The 17371-nt window shown below is 50.2% G+C and overlaps 1 protein-coding gene across 3 annotated transcripts in view; it reads right to left on the bottom strand.

Annotated features, from left to right (window-relative positions):
* Window positions 1-383: 383 nt before the first annotated feature.
* The window catches only part of Col5a1 (collagen type V alpha 1 chain), a 148685-nt gene continuing 131697 nt past the window's right edge, over window positions 384-17371 (bottom strand). Inside the window, 6 exon segments of one of the 3 annotated variants that reach the window (NM_134452.3) lie at window positions 384-3020; window positions 7148-7381; window positions 10904-10972; window positions 13275-13387; window positions 14090-14345; window positions 16328-16381. In NM_134452.3, the coding sequence (NP_604447.2) occupies window positions 2874-3020; window positions 7148-7381; window positions 10904-10972; window positions 13275-13387; window positions 14090-14345; window positions 16328-16381 (873 nt within the window). In that variant the 3' untranslated portion in view covers window positions 384-2873. 3 annotated transcript variants of the gene reach the window in all.

Here is a 17371-nt window from a genome sequence, read left to right as displayed (position 1 = left end):
TTTGCTGAAGGTCATTCATTAGCTGAGGTGAGCCACATGCTGTCTCCTCCAGCCACAAGGCAGGAATTGAAGGAGTGTGATCCAGTCATCTAGCTGCAAAGGCGTCCCCTGGTGGATCTGGGCACTTCCCCTCGGGTGTCAAATGCCTGGAGTGAAAGGTAAGGCTTCTGAAGCCAGCACTAGCTGCATCCTAATACCTACTCATAGGTACAAAGCTGCCCACAGCTAGGCCCACTGCAACCAGAGGTGTTGGCCAAGTAGCCAGTCACTATCCCTCCTGACCATCATCCTCAAGTTCACAGTTCCTAATGTCCTGGGCTGTAGGGCAACAAGAGAGTCAGGGGATGGAGGGCCTGACCATGCAAAGAAGACAGCCAGTCAAGTTTCTGGGGGTGTAAACAGTAAACTCTTTTATTGAGACACTGTTACAATGATTCCTTTGTTACACAGTTTTAAAATATTTTATAACACTCTTCCTGGGGAGAAGTTAAAATCTGAGGCTTAGGTTAGACTGCTGGGAAATATACAATATATCGTTTGGCCTGGAATTTTAAAGGAACCAAGGTTCTATAGTTTTTATCACAGCCCTTCTGTTTACTTTGTGTGAAGTTTCACCAGCAATGCCCAATTTTATAATATATAATATATATTATATATATTATATATGTGGAGAGAGTGCGCACACCAGAGAAAATGGAAACATAAAAGGATGCCAGAGGCATTTTCTGCAAATATAAGAAGTAATTTTATTGTAAAATATTGGAGCTAAAGTGGACTGAGGAGAACAGGACACATTTTGGGTTTCAATACAAATTACAACTTGGGAGGGACCAACAGAAGAACAGGACAGAGCGAAATCAGATGGAGCTGGAGACAGAAACCGAATCACATGACCTACACAGAATCCACGGGGCATATGGCCACCTTCCAATATGGCTTTTTCTCATGCAGAGGCGTGCACAGCGGTCCATGGCTCACGACGGCATCCTGGCTTTCAGGAGAGCTCTCCAGGCCAGGCATTTCTTTGGCAAGAGTAGAACTTGTTCTTCAGGGTACTTTGGGGGATGCCTGTTGGTGGCGGTCATCAATCCTGGCTGCTCCTGGGTGCTTCACCGTGGTTTCCTTCACTTCACGGGTGGGGTAGGGACACAAGCACCAGATTGATGGCTGGCTCTCTGTGGGCGCCATAGCTTTCTCATGGTGGAAGGAGACAAGAGGACAACTCTCAGTGAGGCTTCTGTTTTCCTTGTTGGTCCTGGAGATCTCTGCACTCAGAAGGCAGCACCCCTCCCGCCTTAACCACCACACACACACACACCCTGGAGGAGGAGTGGGAGGGCAGCATGCAGAGGGATCTCGATCAACCCAGCGCTGGCTGCTGCACCCAGGACACTCCTCTGGTGGAAACCCAATCAGCTCAGCAACCCTGGAGCCAGAGTCCATTACACATTTCTCGGGCCACGTGCTGCTCACAAAGCAGTCTGGCTGTCGGCACGGGCACCCAGCAGCTCCCATCCATCTTGGCACACACTCAGAAATTAGCACCACAAACGTTCAGCAACTAAACAAGACCATGGACACACCATGTGCCATGCAGAAAGTCTTTGTTTTGCTCATGTGTTTTCAAATGATGTAAGCAGAGCCCAGACAGGTGGACAGGCTTCAGAAAGGGACTCCCCACCATCATGAGCACAAGGTACCAGGAGGGAAGAAAGCTCTCTGGCACCAATCTGATCTTCAGGTCCTTGGCAAAATCTCAGAATGTGGAGAAATGGCCAGGGTAAAGGAAGGTGGGGGAGGGAGCAGGGTACCCTAAGGATCTCTGGACACATAGCACCACAAGAGACAAGTGTAAAAAAATCAGCACCAATGTTCATAGTTATTTTATCATCTACAGAACACGTGGCTCTCCAGCCCTGGACACCGTCCCATCAGCCTCTGCAGGAAGGAGCATGGAAAAAGGAAGCAATCAGAATTAATTTAAGCCTGTGCTTTAATCTGAGTGCATGTAGAAAAGGCAGGATATCAAATGCCTCTTTTCCCTCCCCATAAAAAAATTATCCAGAGCTAATCAAAAAGAAAAAAATAATTAAGAGTCTGGAAAGGGGCCCAGGCACCTGCAGCAGCAACACAGCTTCTTGCTGACTGGGCGAATTTCCAATTTATTGCACATTCTTGTGGGGTTTGGGGTTAAGGAGATGCCCTCTACCGAGAGCCGGATGTAAGCCCATGCGGGTGCCTTGTCCCAGCTGCCCGCTTTCCCCATGGGCCTGAGGCTGGGTTTCCATGCAAGACTGAAAGCCAGGCACACTTAACATTTATAACAATACAATACAAATATTTACTTAAAATTCTCACAAAAACATAAGCACCTTTAATCCATCGGAAAGGCACATGTGGAATGACATTTGGCCTCTGAGTGGATATGTTGAGGGTTGGTTTTTTTTTTTTTTCTTTTTTAAATGGAGGCTTTGGTGACCTTTACAAGACCACCTCAGAACATCTTTTGAAGGTCAGGGGGAATACATATCTTCAAGTTGAATTTTTTTAAAAAGTGATTTTCAAATACTGTCCCGCCCCACTCCCGGCCAACGGTCCATTAACACCTTCGATGAACCTATCCGGAGAGCTGAAGCGTGGCAAGAGGCTGTGGTGTGGCTAGGTCATGTGATTCGGCTCCGTGGGGACACGGCTCTTTCCCTTTGTTCTCTCTGGGCATGGGGTCCAACGCCACGGAGGCTCCGAGGCACAGATGAGTCAGGCAGGCAGGGGTGAGAAAGGTTCACTGTCCGGGATGGGCCGTGCACAGGACGCCCACAGGTGGGGTGCTGAGGTCACGAGGTTGCTCTGGAGACCGGTGGGCTCAGCAGCTCCTAGCCTAGGAAGCAAGCTGGCCCTACTTCAAATCCAAATTTCTGTGAGGCTTCACCAAAGTCGGTGAACATGATGTCCACAATGGGGACTTGCTCAACTTTGGGCGTGTCAATCTCCAGCACCGTCTTCTGGTAGCCTTTCTTGGTCTAGAAAAGGGGAAGAAGTGGAGGCAGTTAAAGCTGGCAGCCTATCCCTGGCCCAGTTACCTCTACACCCCAAGGCTCCACCAACTCCTGAGCCACCAAATTAGCAAATCAGTAAGTTGGAGGAAACATGGCTGAGCAGAGAGGTGACGGAACCCCTATAAGACTTCACACGGGAGAGGGAGGTGGAGCTCTGCAGCTATGCCTGGCCCCTTCACAGGTGTGGGCGGGCAAGGAAACCTTCCGTACGACCTGTTCCAGAGTGAAATGGGTAAACTGAGGCACAAAAGGGTCACAGCGGTACAGGGCCTGCACAGTCTGATAGATAGGCCAATGTCCTTCCTGTGCTCAGGATTCCTGAGCAGGGGGGAACAAGGCTCTCCTAAGAAAAGCAGGCTGAGCCTCAGCCAGGATGAGGGGGTTGCCAGCCAAGATGTCTCTTTCAGCCCAGAATATAGGCAGGAAGACACGAGAGTACTTCTGTCCCCAAAGCCAAACAAGCCTTAACTTCAGGTATCTAGAACATTTATCGCGGAGAACAACCTGGCTCTGCCGTTCTGCTGACTTCCCTCAATGGTCCCTGACATCTACCTTTCTCCCATGAATCTTGGGCCACCCACTGGTTACCTGTCCTGAGTTGCAGTTTCTACCACCATGGACGTGAACTCCGTTCACATGAAACTGTGTCTGGCCTGGGAAAGGTATGGCTGCAGTGCCTAAACCCTGGCAGGAAACCACAAGGAAACAGATGGGCAGCAAGCACTCAGTGCTTAACTATGGGTGCAATACGCCAGGGTGTAGCCTGGAAGAGAGGGTCTCCTACTGCCCTTGGGTCAGTCCCGAAACTCCCATGTTTGGTATCTAGCTGCAAGGCCTTACTCTCCTTGGGAGTAGACTAAGTGTGGACCCCAAATCCAAATAGGAACCCTATTGCTCAAGGTGATAGTGGGAGGCAGGCCTCGGGAAGATGATTAGGCCATGAGAATGGACCCCTCACAAGTAAGCTTGCTTCCCTGATGAAGGGACCCCAGAAAGGTCCTCCATCTCTGCCCTGCGATAACACTGCAAAGATTGACTGTGTACAACCCGGGGTGATGGCCCCAACCTTGAGCTTCCTGCCTGCAGAACTGTGAGTAGTTCTGTTGTCTATAAGCCACTTAGGTCATGCTTCCCACCATGATGATAATGGACTGAATCTCTGAAATTATAAGCCAGCCCCAATCAAATGTTTTCCTTTATAAGAGTTGCCTTGGTCATGGTGTCTGTCCATAGCAATAAAGTCTTAACTAAAACAGGTGGATTCAGAATCCGTATTTTTTTTTTAAATGAGAGTCTTGGGCAATTTCATCATTTCTAGTTTTCTGGCTGTCCCTTGAGAAACACTGAAAGAATTTGCCAGGATCCTGGCACAGATTCTAGCTGCTTAGAACATGGTTGAGTTTGAAGGATATCTACAGCTGATCTGGCCAGGCAGGTTGTTAGGAGACTGGCCAAAGGAATAGCCATACCTTTCCACATCCATGACCATTGCCCTAAACTTATCATGTACTATGTCTGAGGGGCTAGAGAGATGGTTCAGTGGTTAAAGTGTTAGCCATGCAAACATGGAGACTGAAGTTTGAACCTCAGAAATACATGTAAATGCTAGGTGGGTGTAGCAGCTCCAAAGATGTAAATGCCATCTTTGGAAGACAGAGACAGGAAATTCCAGAGTAAGCTAGCTAGCAAGACAAGCCACATCAGTGAGCTCTGGGTTTGATTGAGAGACCCTGCCTCAATGAATATGATGGATAATTCCCAACAGACTCTAATGTTGGGCACGTGCGCGCGCGCGCGCGCACACACACACACACACACACACACACACACACACACACACACACACACAGGTATTGTATGCCCACATGCCAATACAAGAAAAAGCATGCATATACACAAATATGCACACCGTACACGTAAATAATGTAAGAGGAAAAACAGAGACAGGAACAGTGGCCCACATCCTTAATTCCAACACTCAGGAGGTAGAGGCAGTAGATTTATAAGTTCAAAGCCAGTCTGGTCTACAGACTACAGAGAGACTCTACACCTCTGTACTAATGAGAAGATTGTGACCAGGCTATGTAGAAAAACTCTGTTTCAAAAAAGGTATGTGTGTGGGGAGTCTGAGTATCTTCAGGGGCTGGACTTACATACACATGTAGTTGGCTGTGGGCTATCTGAGACCCTCACCCTCCTCGCTAGGCTAGGGAGACAAACTGGTCACCCCTGCCACCTAGGGCATTACCTTGGTCTCTGTTCCCAGACCCAGAGACTTACATGAGGCCATTAGCCTGGCCTTTCCTGGGCCCTGGAAGGTGCTGGAGTCTTAGGGAGCCACGTGAGGTCCGTAAGGGAGTGTCACTTTTACACACCAGCCAGTCATGAGGCCACAGGCTGATGCCAGCTCACATTTCCTGCCTTTACGGCACCAGCATCAAATGGGTCTTTCTCTCCCACCCCAGGGACGACCATGTGTGAAGCTGGGCAGGTGATTTCACACAGATTTGTGGAGCCCCGTTGCTCCAATTATCGGAGTGCTTAGAGAGGGACATATTTAAAGAAGAGACATAAATAACCATTGCCAGCCAGCAACGGCCCCCCAGGGGCACACAAACCCCACAAACAATGCATTGATGTGGAATGACTCCCCGCCCCTATACAGGGCCGGCCGCTTGGCAGCCCTATCAATCAGGCTACCCAGCCACACAATAGCTGCATTGGAATTCCAATTTCAGTGGCTGTGATTATGAAATGAGTCAAGCTGGCCTCCCAGGGTCAGGAAGGCCTTGGCACCACTGGCCCACATATGGAGGATGGGAGAGTCCTGAAGGAGCTCCACCAACAAGGAGAGGATTGTGACCTTTCAGATCATGGCTGAGCTCAGGGGTTTGGGGCGGAGAGCAGGTTGAGCGCTCCGGTCAGCCTGCTGCATGTTGCTCTCCTTGGACTGCCTTGCAATTCCATAGTCCTGCCAGCCTGCTTCCTCTCCTTGAGTCCCCTCCCAGCACACAGAGCCATTTCCCCCTCACCTTTCCTAAGACAGGATCTTAGATCTTTCCAGAAGTAAAAATGGGGAGGAGGTGGGGGGCTGTGCCATCCTTCCCAGCCAGTGTACTTCTGTCCTATACCTTCTACCTTGTGTCTGCCCTCAGAGAGGCTCAGGATACCACAGCTTAGAACAGTGTTTGGTGCTGTGAATAGAAAAGCCCTTCCCACGAGGAGATGGCTCATGTGGGTTGTGATCAGGAGAACTTCCATTTCAGCTACCACACTCTCTCAGGGTCAGCCGGACCCTGGAGGTGTGTAGAGAGTTCCCCGATATGTTTGGCTCCTCCCTCAGAAGCCTGGTCTTGGACTGGGGAGACATCTCAGTCAGTAAAGTTCTTGTCGTGCAAGCATGAAGAGCGGTTTGAGCCCCAGGACCCCCATTTTAAAGTCTGGGTATGAGGGCTGGGGAGACAGCTTAGTGGATGGGAGCCCCTGTCATTCTTGCAGAGGACCTGGGCTTAGTCTCAAGCACCCACAAGGCAGCTCACTAAGATCTACCAAAGTTCCAGTTCCAGGAGATTCAGGGTTCGCTTGTGGCCTCCATGGGCACCAGGCAGGCATGTGGTACACACACATACATGTGAGCAAAACACGCACACACATGAAACAAATTCTTCCTTAAAAACAAGAGCTGGGTACAGTGGTACATGCTGGCAATCTTGGTGCTAGGGGTGGGAGTGGGAGGCTGCCAGATCCCTGGAGTTTGCTGGTCAGCCAGCTTAGCTTTCTTGGCAGGTTAAAGCCAGTGAGATACCTTGTTATTCTACAGGAATGACAGCCAGCTGTCCCTTCCGTGAGCACTGCCCACATACTCATACATTACAAGTGCACATGCACAAATACAGACACGTGTGCACACACACACACACAAAGGCAGTCAGTCTCACCCTGCCCAGAAGACAGGCACTTAAGCGGGCGTGGTCTCTAAACCGGGACCTTCCAGGTCAGCCACACTCTGATATGGCTAGGCTGGGGGCGTATTTGGCTCTCGATACACACAGCTTAGAGAACGGCAGAGCTCCCAAGGGAAGCATACTCACAGCACAGCCATCCACCAGGGCACGGATGTAGGGGTTGTTATCATAAGACATTTCCTCATCGTTGGAGCCCAAGAAGCGGATAGCCTTATCGTAGCTGCCTGTGGCGGCATCCTGCCAGGCCACGGACTGGTAGCAGTTGTAGGTGATGTTCTGCTGGGCAGAGGCACTCAGCAGCCGCAGGAAGGTCATTTGTACCACGCCCACAGGGTTGCCTTCAGCATCCACATAGGAGAGCTGGGGGTAGGCATAGCAATGGGGGTGAGCAGGATGGAGACACAGCAATGGCCACAGTTTCCCACACCCACAGGGCTTCGCCCAAGCCTGTCTCCCTGAGGCTGCTGCCTGGAAGCTTCTGTGTTCCTCGCCCCAAGCACACAGGGCATCTCCTGAGAGACCGGAGAAGAGGAGTCAAGTGAAACGCACCTTGTACTCTTCAGAGACTGACAGCTAGCAGCCCTGTCTCTCCAGATTCAGTGCCTGCCCTGCTTCCTCCAGGAAGCCTGCCTAGGTCAGGTTTTCCTGCATTTGACCCTCTTTTACGCCTCCAGCTTCCAGGCCACTCCTGAGGAGCCAGTTACCTCCTCCCCACTCGGCAGGATCTGCCTGGCTTGGCTGCACTGCCTAGTGTACCATTAAGACCTGCTTTCTCGTCCATGGGACACAGAAGGCCCCACACTCCTATGGATGAGTCTGTGCTGGGAGCAAGAGGCATGGTCTGACTCCTTGGAGCAGAGTAGAAAAGGCTCCTGGGGTCTGGTGACCACGACCTTTCCTACCCTGTCACTTCTTGAGTGTTCTAGTAGGGCACATGGCCCATAGACAGGAGATGCTGCAACTGTCACCTTTGGTCGCAGCTCTGTCCCTGTTCTCACTGCAGCCCTGAGGCTGGGTGCACCAGCTCAGGTCCTGTGTCTTAGTGCCTATCTGTCACCTTCCTCAGACCACACATGGCACAGGACAGGAGCTCAGCCTGGTGTCCCCATCACTGTGTCACATGGGCTCTTGTGAACAGATGGAAGGCCACTGCTGAGTGTTCAGGGTGCACAAGGCCCGTCAAGGGCTAGAATGGCCAAGAGACCTTGGGGACTGTTGAGAAACGGCACATGGATGGATGATGGACCAGTCTAAGAAAGTTCTCGACTGTGTGGGAACTGGAGTGACCAGGTGTACCCTGGAGGTTCAAGGCATCCTGTTCTGCCAAGGGACAGACTTCTGAGGCAGCAAACAGGCTATCCTGCTGACCACTGCCCATATCAAGCAAGCAGCACAGGGCTCTGGAGATAAGACCCTCTCTGGAAGGCCCCACGCTCCCCCACTCCCCACAACAAACTCAGGGAAAGAGAATGGCACCCTGTAAGTGGCTTCCAGAGTGTCACCAGTATCTGAAGCCATTCTGCTCCAATCGGTGCAGGCTGCCATGGACACCGTAAGAGAAGAATCACATTGTCTACAGTTCTTTTGCAAAGAGTTTTCTGAGGCATCAGTATTGTCAGGGGTGCAAGACTCTTAGCTACGGGAGAAAGCAGGGCCTCCCCAAGCCTAGATGTGACTGAAGACCTCTCTCCAGGAGAGGACTAGCAGGGCTCAGCGGGGCAGGCCCTGTAATGACATTTGTATCAGCAGAGAGACTGGCAGAGGTCAGTGTCTCATTCTGGTAAACCCAGCTCCAAGCAGCTACCGCCCCAACACTGTTCTGTGTCGGCCACTCCAAAGGGTCTGTGGCCACTGAAGGAACACATGGGGCAGTGCTGGGTGTGACACAGGCCATGGCGACCAAGAAGACATGACAACTTCAGAACCCACCTTTTCAATGGTAATAGGAGGACAGAATAGGGTGGTGGAGGCAGACCCAGGACTTTGTTCCTTTCCACCATGATGGTGGGACATTCTAGGGGTTCCCAAGCTACCAAGGACACTCCACTCCCTTGGAGACAGCTTGAGAAAGAACCCCAGTGAGACTCTGAGAAGGAAAAATGCATACCAACCGGCCGTCCGGGCATCCGGTGCTCCTGGGAGGACACACGACTGACTTGAGAAAGGACACATGCCACAGCAGAGGCAGGGGGCGGGGCACAGAAGGACCTGAGCCCTAGTACCATACCAGGTGGGAGTCTTCAAGAGGCACTGCCTCAGGGGATCAGTTCCCTGCATCCTCTATCTTAGGCAGCTCCTGGTTCTTACTGGGAACTGGGAGCCAGACATTATAGCCTGAAGGCAGGCTGGTTTGTCTTGTATGGTCCCTGTGCCTCTGTCCCTGATAACCAACTCAGCATAAATGTCAGACAGGGGTGTGCCTAGACACTGGCATTCTAAGGATAGCAATTGGGTGGCTGCTCCCCCTGGGGCACCTGAACTACACCAGGTAGAAGCCATTTGCAGAGGGGAGAAGCCAGGTCAAGTTCAGGCAGACAGGGCCCGATGAACCTGTCTGGTTCATCCTCCTCCTTTCTTGCCTGACCCCTCAGACCTCCTGTCACTGTTAGTGGGTCTTCCTCCTGACAGGTCCTTCTATGTGACAGCCGTTCTCCTCTGAAGAAAGCAACGGAAGCAGAGGAGAGGAAGCAACAGACAAAGATGCCCAGCTCCCAGCAGGGAAAGAGAAAGCTGTGGGGCTGAAGCCCGGAAAGCCCAGAACACAGCTTCTGTGCAGAGGTGAGCTCCTCAGAACCCTGACAGAGAGCCAGGCGTGCTGCCAGGCTGAGGGATGACAGAGAGGCGGGGGCAGGATGGTCCTGGAAGCCAGTTGGCTCTGTGATCATAAAGAAGCTAAGGCTGGTGCAGTGCTGAAAGGCAGTGGAAGCCCCAGTGGGGTTTGTGTGAGCAAGGACTCGGAGGGAGAGGCCCTCTCCATGAAGAGTCAAAAGAAGGTGTGGGCTCTTCTCTGGACCTGGAACCTGATGTCTAGCTAAGTTTCAGAAAGTTTCGAGCTGACTTCACTAAAGGCCCTGGGCGTTTGGGGAAAAGAATGTCCCATTTTGAGTGGGAGAACATTGGTCTCACAGCAGTGAATCTAGACAGGTTTCCGACCTCCACGTTGGCCATAAGAGCCTTCTGGTTGACGTTTTTAAAAATCTCTTCACCTCCAAGATGGGTAATGTTCTAAGATACACCTCTCATAAGCTAAGCACAGACTAATACAGCCATGTGGCACACACCCGGTGCCTACAAGGTCAACAGCAGCCAGGGCCTGTGGGCCTTGCACAGCCCAGGAAGAGGGTGTGAACCGCAGGGTCTGGAATACTCTCTGTGAGCCTCCTAATGGGCCACGCCCAGGACCTTGTGAAGGTTCTCCTGCTCTGTGCATGTCTCTGACCTGTGGCTTGCCAGCCAAGCTGTGCCACCCATAAGTGGCAATGCGGCTTTACTGGACTGCCCGCTTCCAACTGCAGATGCCCTGAAACTCAGTGGAAAGCTCCCTGCCTACCTCCAGGAGGGAAGGAACTCTGGTCTGGGGGGAAGAAGAGGCAAGAGGAAGGGGAATCACACCCATCCGGGCCTTGCTGCCAGGCGTGTGGAGCACTTTGGCCGAAAGGGCAATAGCAGGTGTGGTCCCAGCTGCAATTAGGCCCATGCAGCACCCAGAGCCAGGCCGAGCCGCAAGCAGGCAGCGTGAGGCGGCCACTTACCAGGGAACCCCGCTTGTACTGACTATACCAGGTGGAAGGCTGCTCTTTGGGCCAGCGGGCCATTTTACTCTGCAAGATAGGAGACGGCGGGTTTAAAGTGACAATTGCAAAGAACGTGGTGTCACCTTACCAGTTTCCCACGCTTGAATTCACTGAACCAGGAACCTGGGTTTTCTTTGGGCCAAGAAGTGATTCTGGCCTACACATCGGGCAGGGATGGTGGGGAGGGAGAGAAACAGAAAATGAAAGGGTTACTTCTGCCTCTACAGACAGATCTTCCCAGCTCTCCCGGCCCCTGTGTCCTGCCAAGATATCTATGCCTCCTCCTCCCCAAAGAGCTGACATGGGTGACAACTTCTCTAGGGCTCTATGGTGGCCAGGTCCATGCCAACAAGGTCATGCTGGGATTACAGGCTGCACCCATCAGTCTGTGTGTACCAGGGCATCAAGTGACTGGTGAAAGCTAATAGTGGGAGAGTAGATGACACACACAGAGATCTCATCCAGTGGCTGGGCAAGTTGCAGCCAGCATGGGTGCTAGGTGAGCAATGGGCCAGTATCTCTTCATCCTGCTCTCAGTTTTAAGAGAGCTCTGACTCTTCAGCTGCCACCTGGTGCTGCAGCAACATAGACAGACCCACTGTGGTAGTGTGTGTGTGTGTGTGTGTGTGTGTGTGTGTGTGTGTGTGTGTGTGAAGGCCTTCATTGGAAACTTGTGGTCTTTGGCGTTCCTGGAGTCATTAAGTAATCTGCCATGACAAGGGAATAGAGGATGCCCCAAAAGCCTCCAGAAACTGCAGGGTTAAGGTGACCCCCTTTGTATAGGGCTTGTCTGTGTGCCTCCTTGGGGAGTCTCACTTGGAGGGTCTATCTCTGTGAAAGACAAGACTGCAGATATGCAAGACTGACCAATAGAGTGGACTCAGAGGTGATATGGGCTGATATACTGAGTGGCCGAGCCTCTGCGGGGGAGGGGGGAGGTCTAGACTGATTCATTCTTAGTGTGAAAAGCCAGAGTCTTCAAGACATCCTGGGCTGACCATATCCTTTAGAGACCCATGAACGGGACCCAGGCCCAAAGGCTAAGTGGGGAAGAGGCAGGGATATGAGTCAATATGATTGCCCCATTTCATTGCTGGCCAGGTGCTAGGACAAAGCCTGACCGCTGGGAGAAGGAGGTGTCCTGTCTGCCTGTCCCCCCCAGAGTCCTGCACTTTCCCCTGTGGTTTTCAGATCACATTCAAATTATGTAGGAGCAGCTCCTCCTCCAGTCTCTGGAGCCTTGAGTCTCGTTGGCTCTAGGAGGACGTCTATTTATCCTGGACAGGGCAGCTCTGGCTCAGCCCATAGTCTGTACATGGGGAAGAAGCAAAGGACATTGTACGGTGTCTGTATAGACTCCATCTGACACAGTCCCAGAGACAGGTCGGCTACGAGAGGCTGTCCATAGAAGGCACTAAGAGAGGTGAGAAGGGGCTCTTAGCTCAACTTCATCCTCATCTCTGGCCGAATGTGGGGATATGAGATGCATAGAGTAGATCCTTGTGTCGCAGACCTCTGCAAAGCCCTGGCTTATCTCTGGGAGCCCAGTATATCAGAATGCAGGAGGGATTGCTCTGCTCCTGCTGCCAGCAGCAGAGAGTGTGGCCCAAGGGTGTGCTGGCCTTTACCACATTTATGGTGTGATTTAGAGAGAGGATGGCAGCCCCAGGGACCCCTTATGCCCTCTCCAGCAGGAACTCACTTCCCAGGAGTCGCTAGGAAGCTGTGGTGTGGAGTCCATACACACCTGCTGTGGCCTCCAGAAAGTGGCATGGGACATGAGCCAAGCCAGATGGAGGGACACTGAGGCTGGGGTCATGATCATCCTCTAAGACATGGGAAGGCTCATCCTCTTGCCTTCCTGTCCCAGGCCAAAGTAGCCTCTGACACAGATTCCACAGCACAATTTACACACCTATCACATGCCCACGAGCACACAAAATCCTGCCTACGAGAGTGAGCTCAGAAAGGCCACTGGGGTGACTAATTGATACTCCACAAATCTCTTGAGTCAGAACCCAGTTATCTGCCTACAGATTCCACACACATACCCCTGCCCTGCACCTGAGAGGCCCGGAAGAGACCCCACAGAAGTAAGCTGGCACCCCCAGTTCAGCACACAGCAGCCTCTAGGTCTCCATCTCACTTGTCCCCAAAGGCCTTTCAAAGTTTTAGGTTGGTTTTGGGGTGTGGCGCTGCTGAGCCCAGAATAATCCTATTGTGGGTGGCTGGAGAAACGTGTAGTTGTTCTTCATGTGCAGGAACCTGGGCTGCACCTGCTCCTGCACACTAAACTATCTCGTGGCACAACAACCTAAGTGCCTAAGTGTGACTTCCAGAAGAATGCTCTTGGTTCTGGAACCGATTGTCTGTTGGCTTTTAGCCTTAAAGCTGCACATACACAATAAACACTGCAACCCTGGCCCAAGTGGAAGCCAGAGGTTGACACCGGTACTCACTCCCTCAGACTTCTTGTCAGGGAAGACGCACGTGGACCCTCCAGCTGTGAAATTGCAGTAGACTTTGAAGGAGTCCCTGGAGCACCCTTGGTTGGGATCGACCCAGTATTCGCCTGGATTTCAGAGACAGGGAGGCAGATTCATGAGAACGGCTCCCCGGACTGTTGCAGAAGCCACTGCAACATTTCAGTCTCGCTGTTAAATGCACAGCCAGGGCCATAAAACCACCGACACAGCCTCCTTTCCTATCTCAAAGTACTTTGCTTTTCCTGCGGGAAGCATAAAGAGTAGCGGACAGCCCTGTTCGCAGGAATGCAGCTGGGCGTAAAGCACACTGTGTAAGTGTCTGCTGACCTTCGTGGGTGGACAGCACAAAGACAAAGAATGTTCCCAAATGAAACTGGAAATCTGGTGTCAGAATCTACTGAAATCAAATACCCCTCTAATCCTGCAGAAGGAGCATCCCGACTTCTAGTGATTTTCTGCTCAACAAGCCATTGGTTCGAAGAGGATGAGGGTGAGGTTCTATGGTTCTGCCAGTGCTTAAAACTCACTTTCCCAAGCATGGCACTGCACATAATCCTGACAGCAAACTGCTTTTAGGGCCAGCTAAGTGCCAGGACACAGGATAATACCTAATTAGCCTTGACACTTTGGTGCTTGACTCCTCTCTGGCGTTTCCTGACATGTTAACCTCCTTCTCTTAAGTTTCTGAGAAGTAATGAGGGACCAGCCCAAATTTCCTCCCACAGATGTGAGTGAGTGAGGGGGTAGCTCTGGTTGGCCCCATCTCCCACACTGTGGTCCTCCCTTACCGTCTGGGAAATCAGGATGGCAGAGTTGAAGGTCCTTGCAGGTACGGGCTGGGTTCTGCTGTGTGCCCAGTGGCCGCTTCATCTGCTCAATCTCCAGCTTCAGGGAGTTGAGGGAACCAAAGATCTCTTCCATGCCATCTGCATAATCCACGTAGCTCTCCCCAGCCCCATCATCCAGGAGCTGACTGGCATCAATGTTCCGCCGAGTCCTGGACGCCTGGATTGGCAGGGGCTGGATGACCTCGCCTGGAGGCCCCTGGGGTGCAGAAGAGAGCAGTTATGAATAGGACAGAATGAGAATGACCCTGTCCCAAGGGCAGAGTTAAGATAACTCTGAGCCAGAAGTCCCCGTCCCTCAGGCTCTGTGTAAGGTAGTCTAGGGACTGGCACCACCCAACCACACCAATCTTTTCCTGTATATATGTACATTGCATCTTCATGTGTGGTTCTGTGGTTGTATGTACATGATACAGAACCATATACATTCATATGCATGTGTACATATAAACACATGCATGATCACACATAAGTGTTATGCAAGTTTCCTCCAAGATTGAAACATTCCATCCTGCAGTAGGGACCTTTAAAGGGGAGGTAAACAATTCAAAATAGCTTCAGGAAGTTCCTGAAACTGACTAGATTCACTGGCCCTCTTCCTGCCAGACTAAGCAATGAAAGATGAGAGTTCCTCTCTGAGAAGTAGAGTCAAGCTGCGAAGAAGATTCTGAGACCAGACCAGATGCTTGGAAGACACAAAAACCAGCCAAGCTGCCTGGAAGAAGTTTAGGTCAACTGGGCCACTTAGGAAGGAGACTCTTCAATCTTTTGAGCTGCCTGTAGGCTGCACAGTTGCTCCAAGTTACCAGCTTTGTGAGTTACCCATGCTGGGTAGGCTTTGAAGATGTAGCTGTTTCTCAGTCATTTCTGAACCCATAAGTAGCCCCTCACCCATATTCCTGTAAGTAACTTCAATAAAAATCATGGTTGGCCAAGTTGGACTTGAGCAGTATCCATACTTTGTTCTACAGTGGGCTCCTTATCTGGGGTTGAGTAGGCATGTGTGTTCTATTCTTCCAGGAAAAGTTTAGTCATACAACTCTAAACATGTACAATATACATAGATAAACATGCATGAATGTTTATATGTGCCTGTTCATACCTAAACATAATACACACATAGAAATATACACATTCATGATTATACATATGCATACAATACACATCTAGAAACACCTACATGTGTATATATGCATATTTATATACACATGCATAATACACACACAGACACACATCTCTGTTCACATACATAAACATATGGAAACATGCTTGCACATTATACTGGTATGTTGACACATATGCATACACATAAATGCATATACCACATTCATGAATGCATGTTCACAATACATATATACACATGTATAATACCCATGTAGAAATACACTATGCATTTCATGTTCATACACATGTATATAAATACATATGCATACATCTACACATATATTCACAAATATACTCCTGTGTTATATACACATATGCATTTTATATACATGAACACACATTACATATAGAAAAATACCTTCACACTTACAAATGCATGTGAGCATGCAAAATACAGACAGAAATGCACGTACCTGCATACACATGCATGTGTATACATGCATACACATATACATATCTTAACAATATGTAAAGCAACATACATATACAAGCATATATATACATTTACATGTGCATTTTCACATATGTGTATATACATGTGCACAACCTTAAACACACATATGCATACATGTTCACACACATGCATACAGCACAGAGAAACATACATTTATACCTGCACATGTATATGTGCATGTTGATACATATATGAACACTTTTGCATATACTTAATGTATATTTGCACACATATGTAGAGTGCACACAAATATACAAGTCCATATTTGCAAGCAAACATATATATGGACATAAATTGCTACTTACACATATGAATACATACACACACAACTAAGTACACATATGTATGTCCAGCAATGTGACACACTTACATAGTCACATATGCCCACATACCACATACCATCCATGCACATGTACCTTCCCTATCTCCCAGGGCAAGTCAGCCCATGAGCCCACAGTCTCCTCTGTATCCCCAGGCTATGCCATGCGAATCTCACTGCATCTCAGGCACCAAGCCCCACAGACAATCCCTTGGTTCCCCTTCACACTTCACAGACTACTCACGGGTGGACCAGGGAGTCCTGGATGGCCTGCCTCGCCCTTCGGGCCAGTGGGACCCTAGAAAGAAAGTAACAAAGCAGTACTTGGTCATGGGGCCTACTGTGTTCTGAATGACCTATTAGCTCCAAAAAGGCTAGGACAAAGGAACAAGGCAAGCGGGGTTCTCCGCTCCTGAGGCCAGGCCCTTGCCTTGGCCTGAGATGGGCTAGGCTCATTTAGAAAGACAGAAGACAAGTGTCAAAAGAAGCAAAAACACCAACAAACAGGCTTATGGAAGCATGCCAGCTGCATGGATCATTAGGGAAATGTAAACCCAACCCTCAGTGGGCCATCATCTTATCACAGCCAGCAGGACCATTATCAGAGAGACAGAAAGACGTGCTGGAGAGGAGGGGGCACTACTGGTGCGAATGCAGACTAGCTCCGCCATGCTGGAAACTAAACAGAGATGGACGTGCTACACAAGCTTACTGTTCCACCTCTGAGTGTGTCTGAGTTGTATCTGAGTGATGCTTACACACCCACATGGCTACTGCACTGGCCACATAGGTAAGATGTGGAGTCAGCCTTGGTGTCCGTCCAAGTGATCAAAGAATGTGTCTTACATACACAGGGAGCATCACTCAGTTATAAAGAAGTCATCTTGTCTTTGCATGGGTGATGGGGGGTTGGGGAGCAGGGACGAGGAGGGGGACAGACAGACTAGAGGTGTTCAGAAGTGAACATTAACAGAAATACAATGTATAATAATTTGAAACATTAACAGTTAACAGAAAGCAGGAGGTAGAACAGTGGTTTCAGAGGCTAGGGGAGGGGTAGGGCCCTGGAACACTGGGAGGTTGGATGACGAGATGATGGGTACCAAACAGTTACACAGAAGGAATAAAACCAGGTATTTTATAGCACAGTGGAGGACTCACACACACACACACAAACACACACACACACACATACACACACTCTCTCACAAACACACACACATTCACACACACTCACATTCATACACATACACACAAACACACACACTCATATATATACACACACACT

This window comes from Rattus norvegicus, chromosome 3 (assembly GCF_021556685.1).
Source record: "Rattus norvegicus strain SHRSP/BbbUtx chromosome 3, alternate assembly SHRSP_T2T, whole genome shotgun sequence".
NCBI lineage: Eukaryota > Metazoa > Chordata > Mammalia > Rodentia > Muridae > Rattus > Rattus norvegicus.
This window is presented reverse-complemented; position numbering and strand designations above follow the sequence as displayed.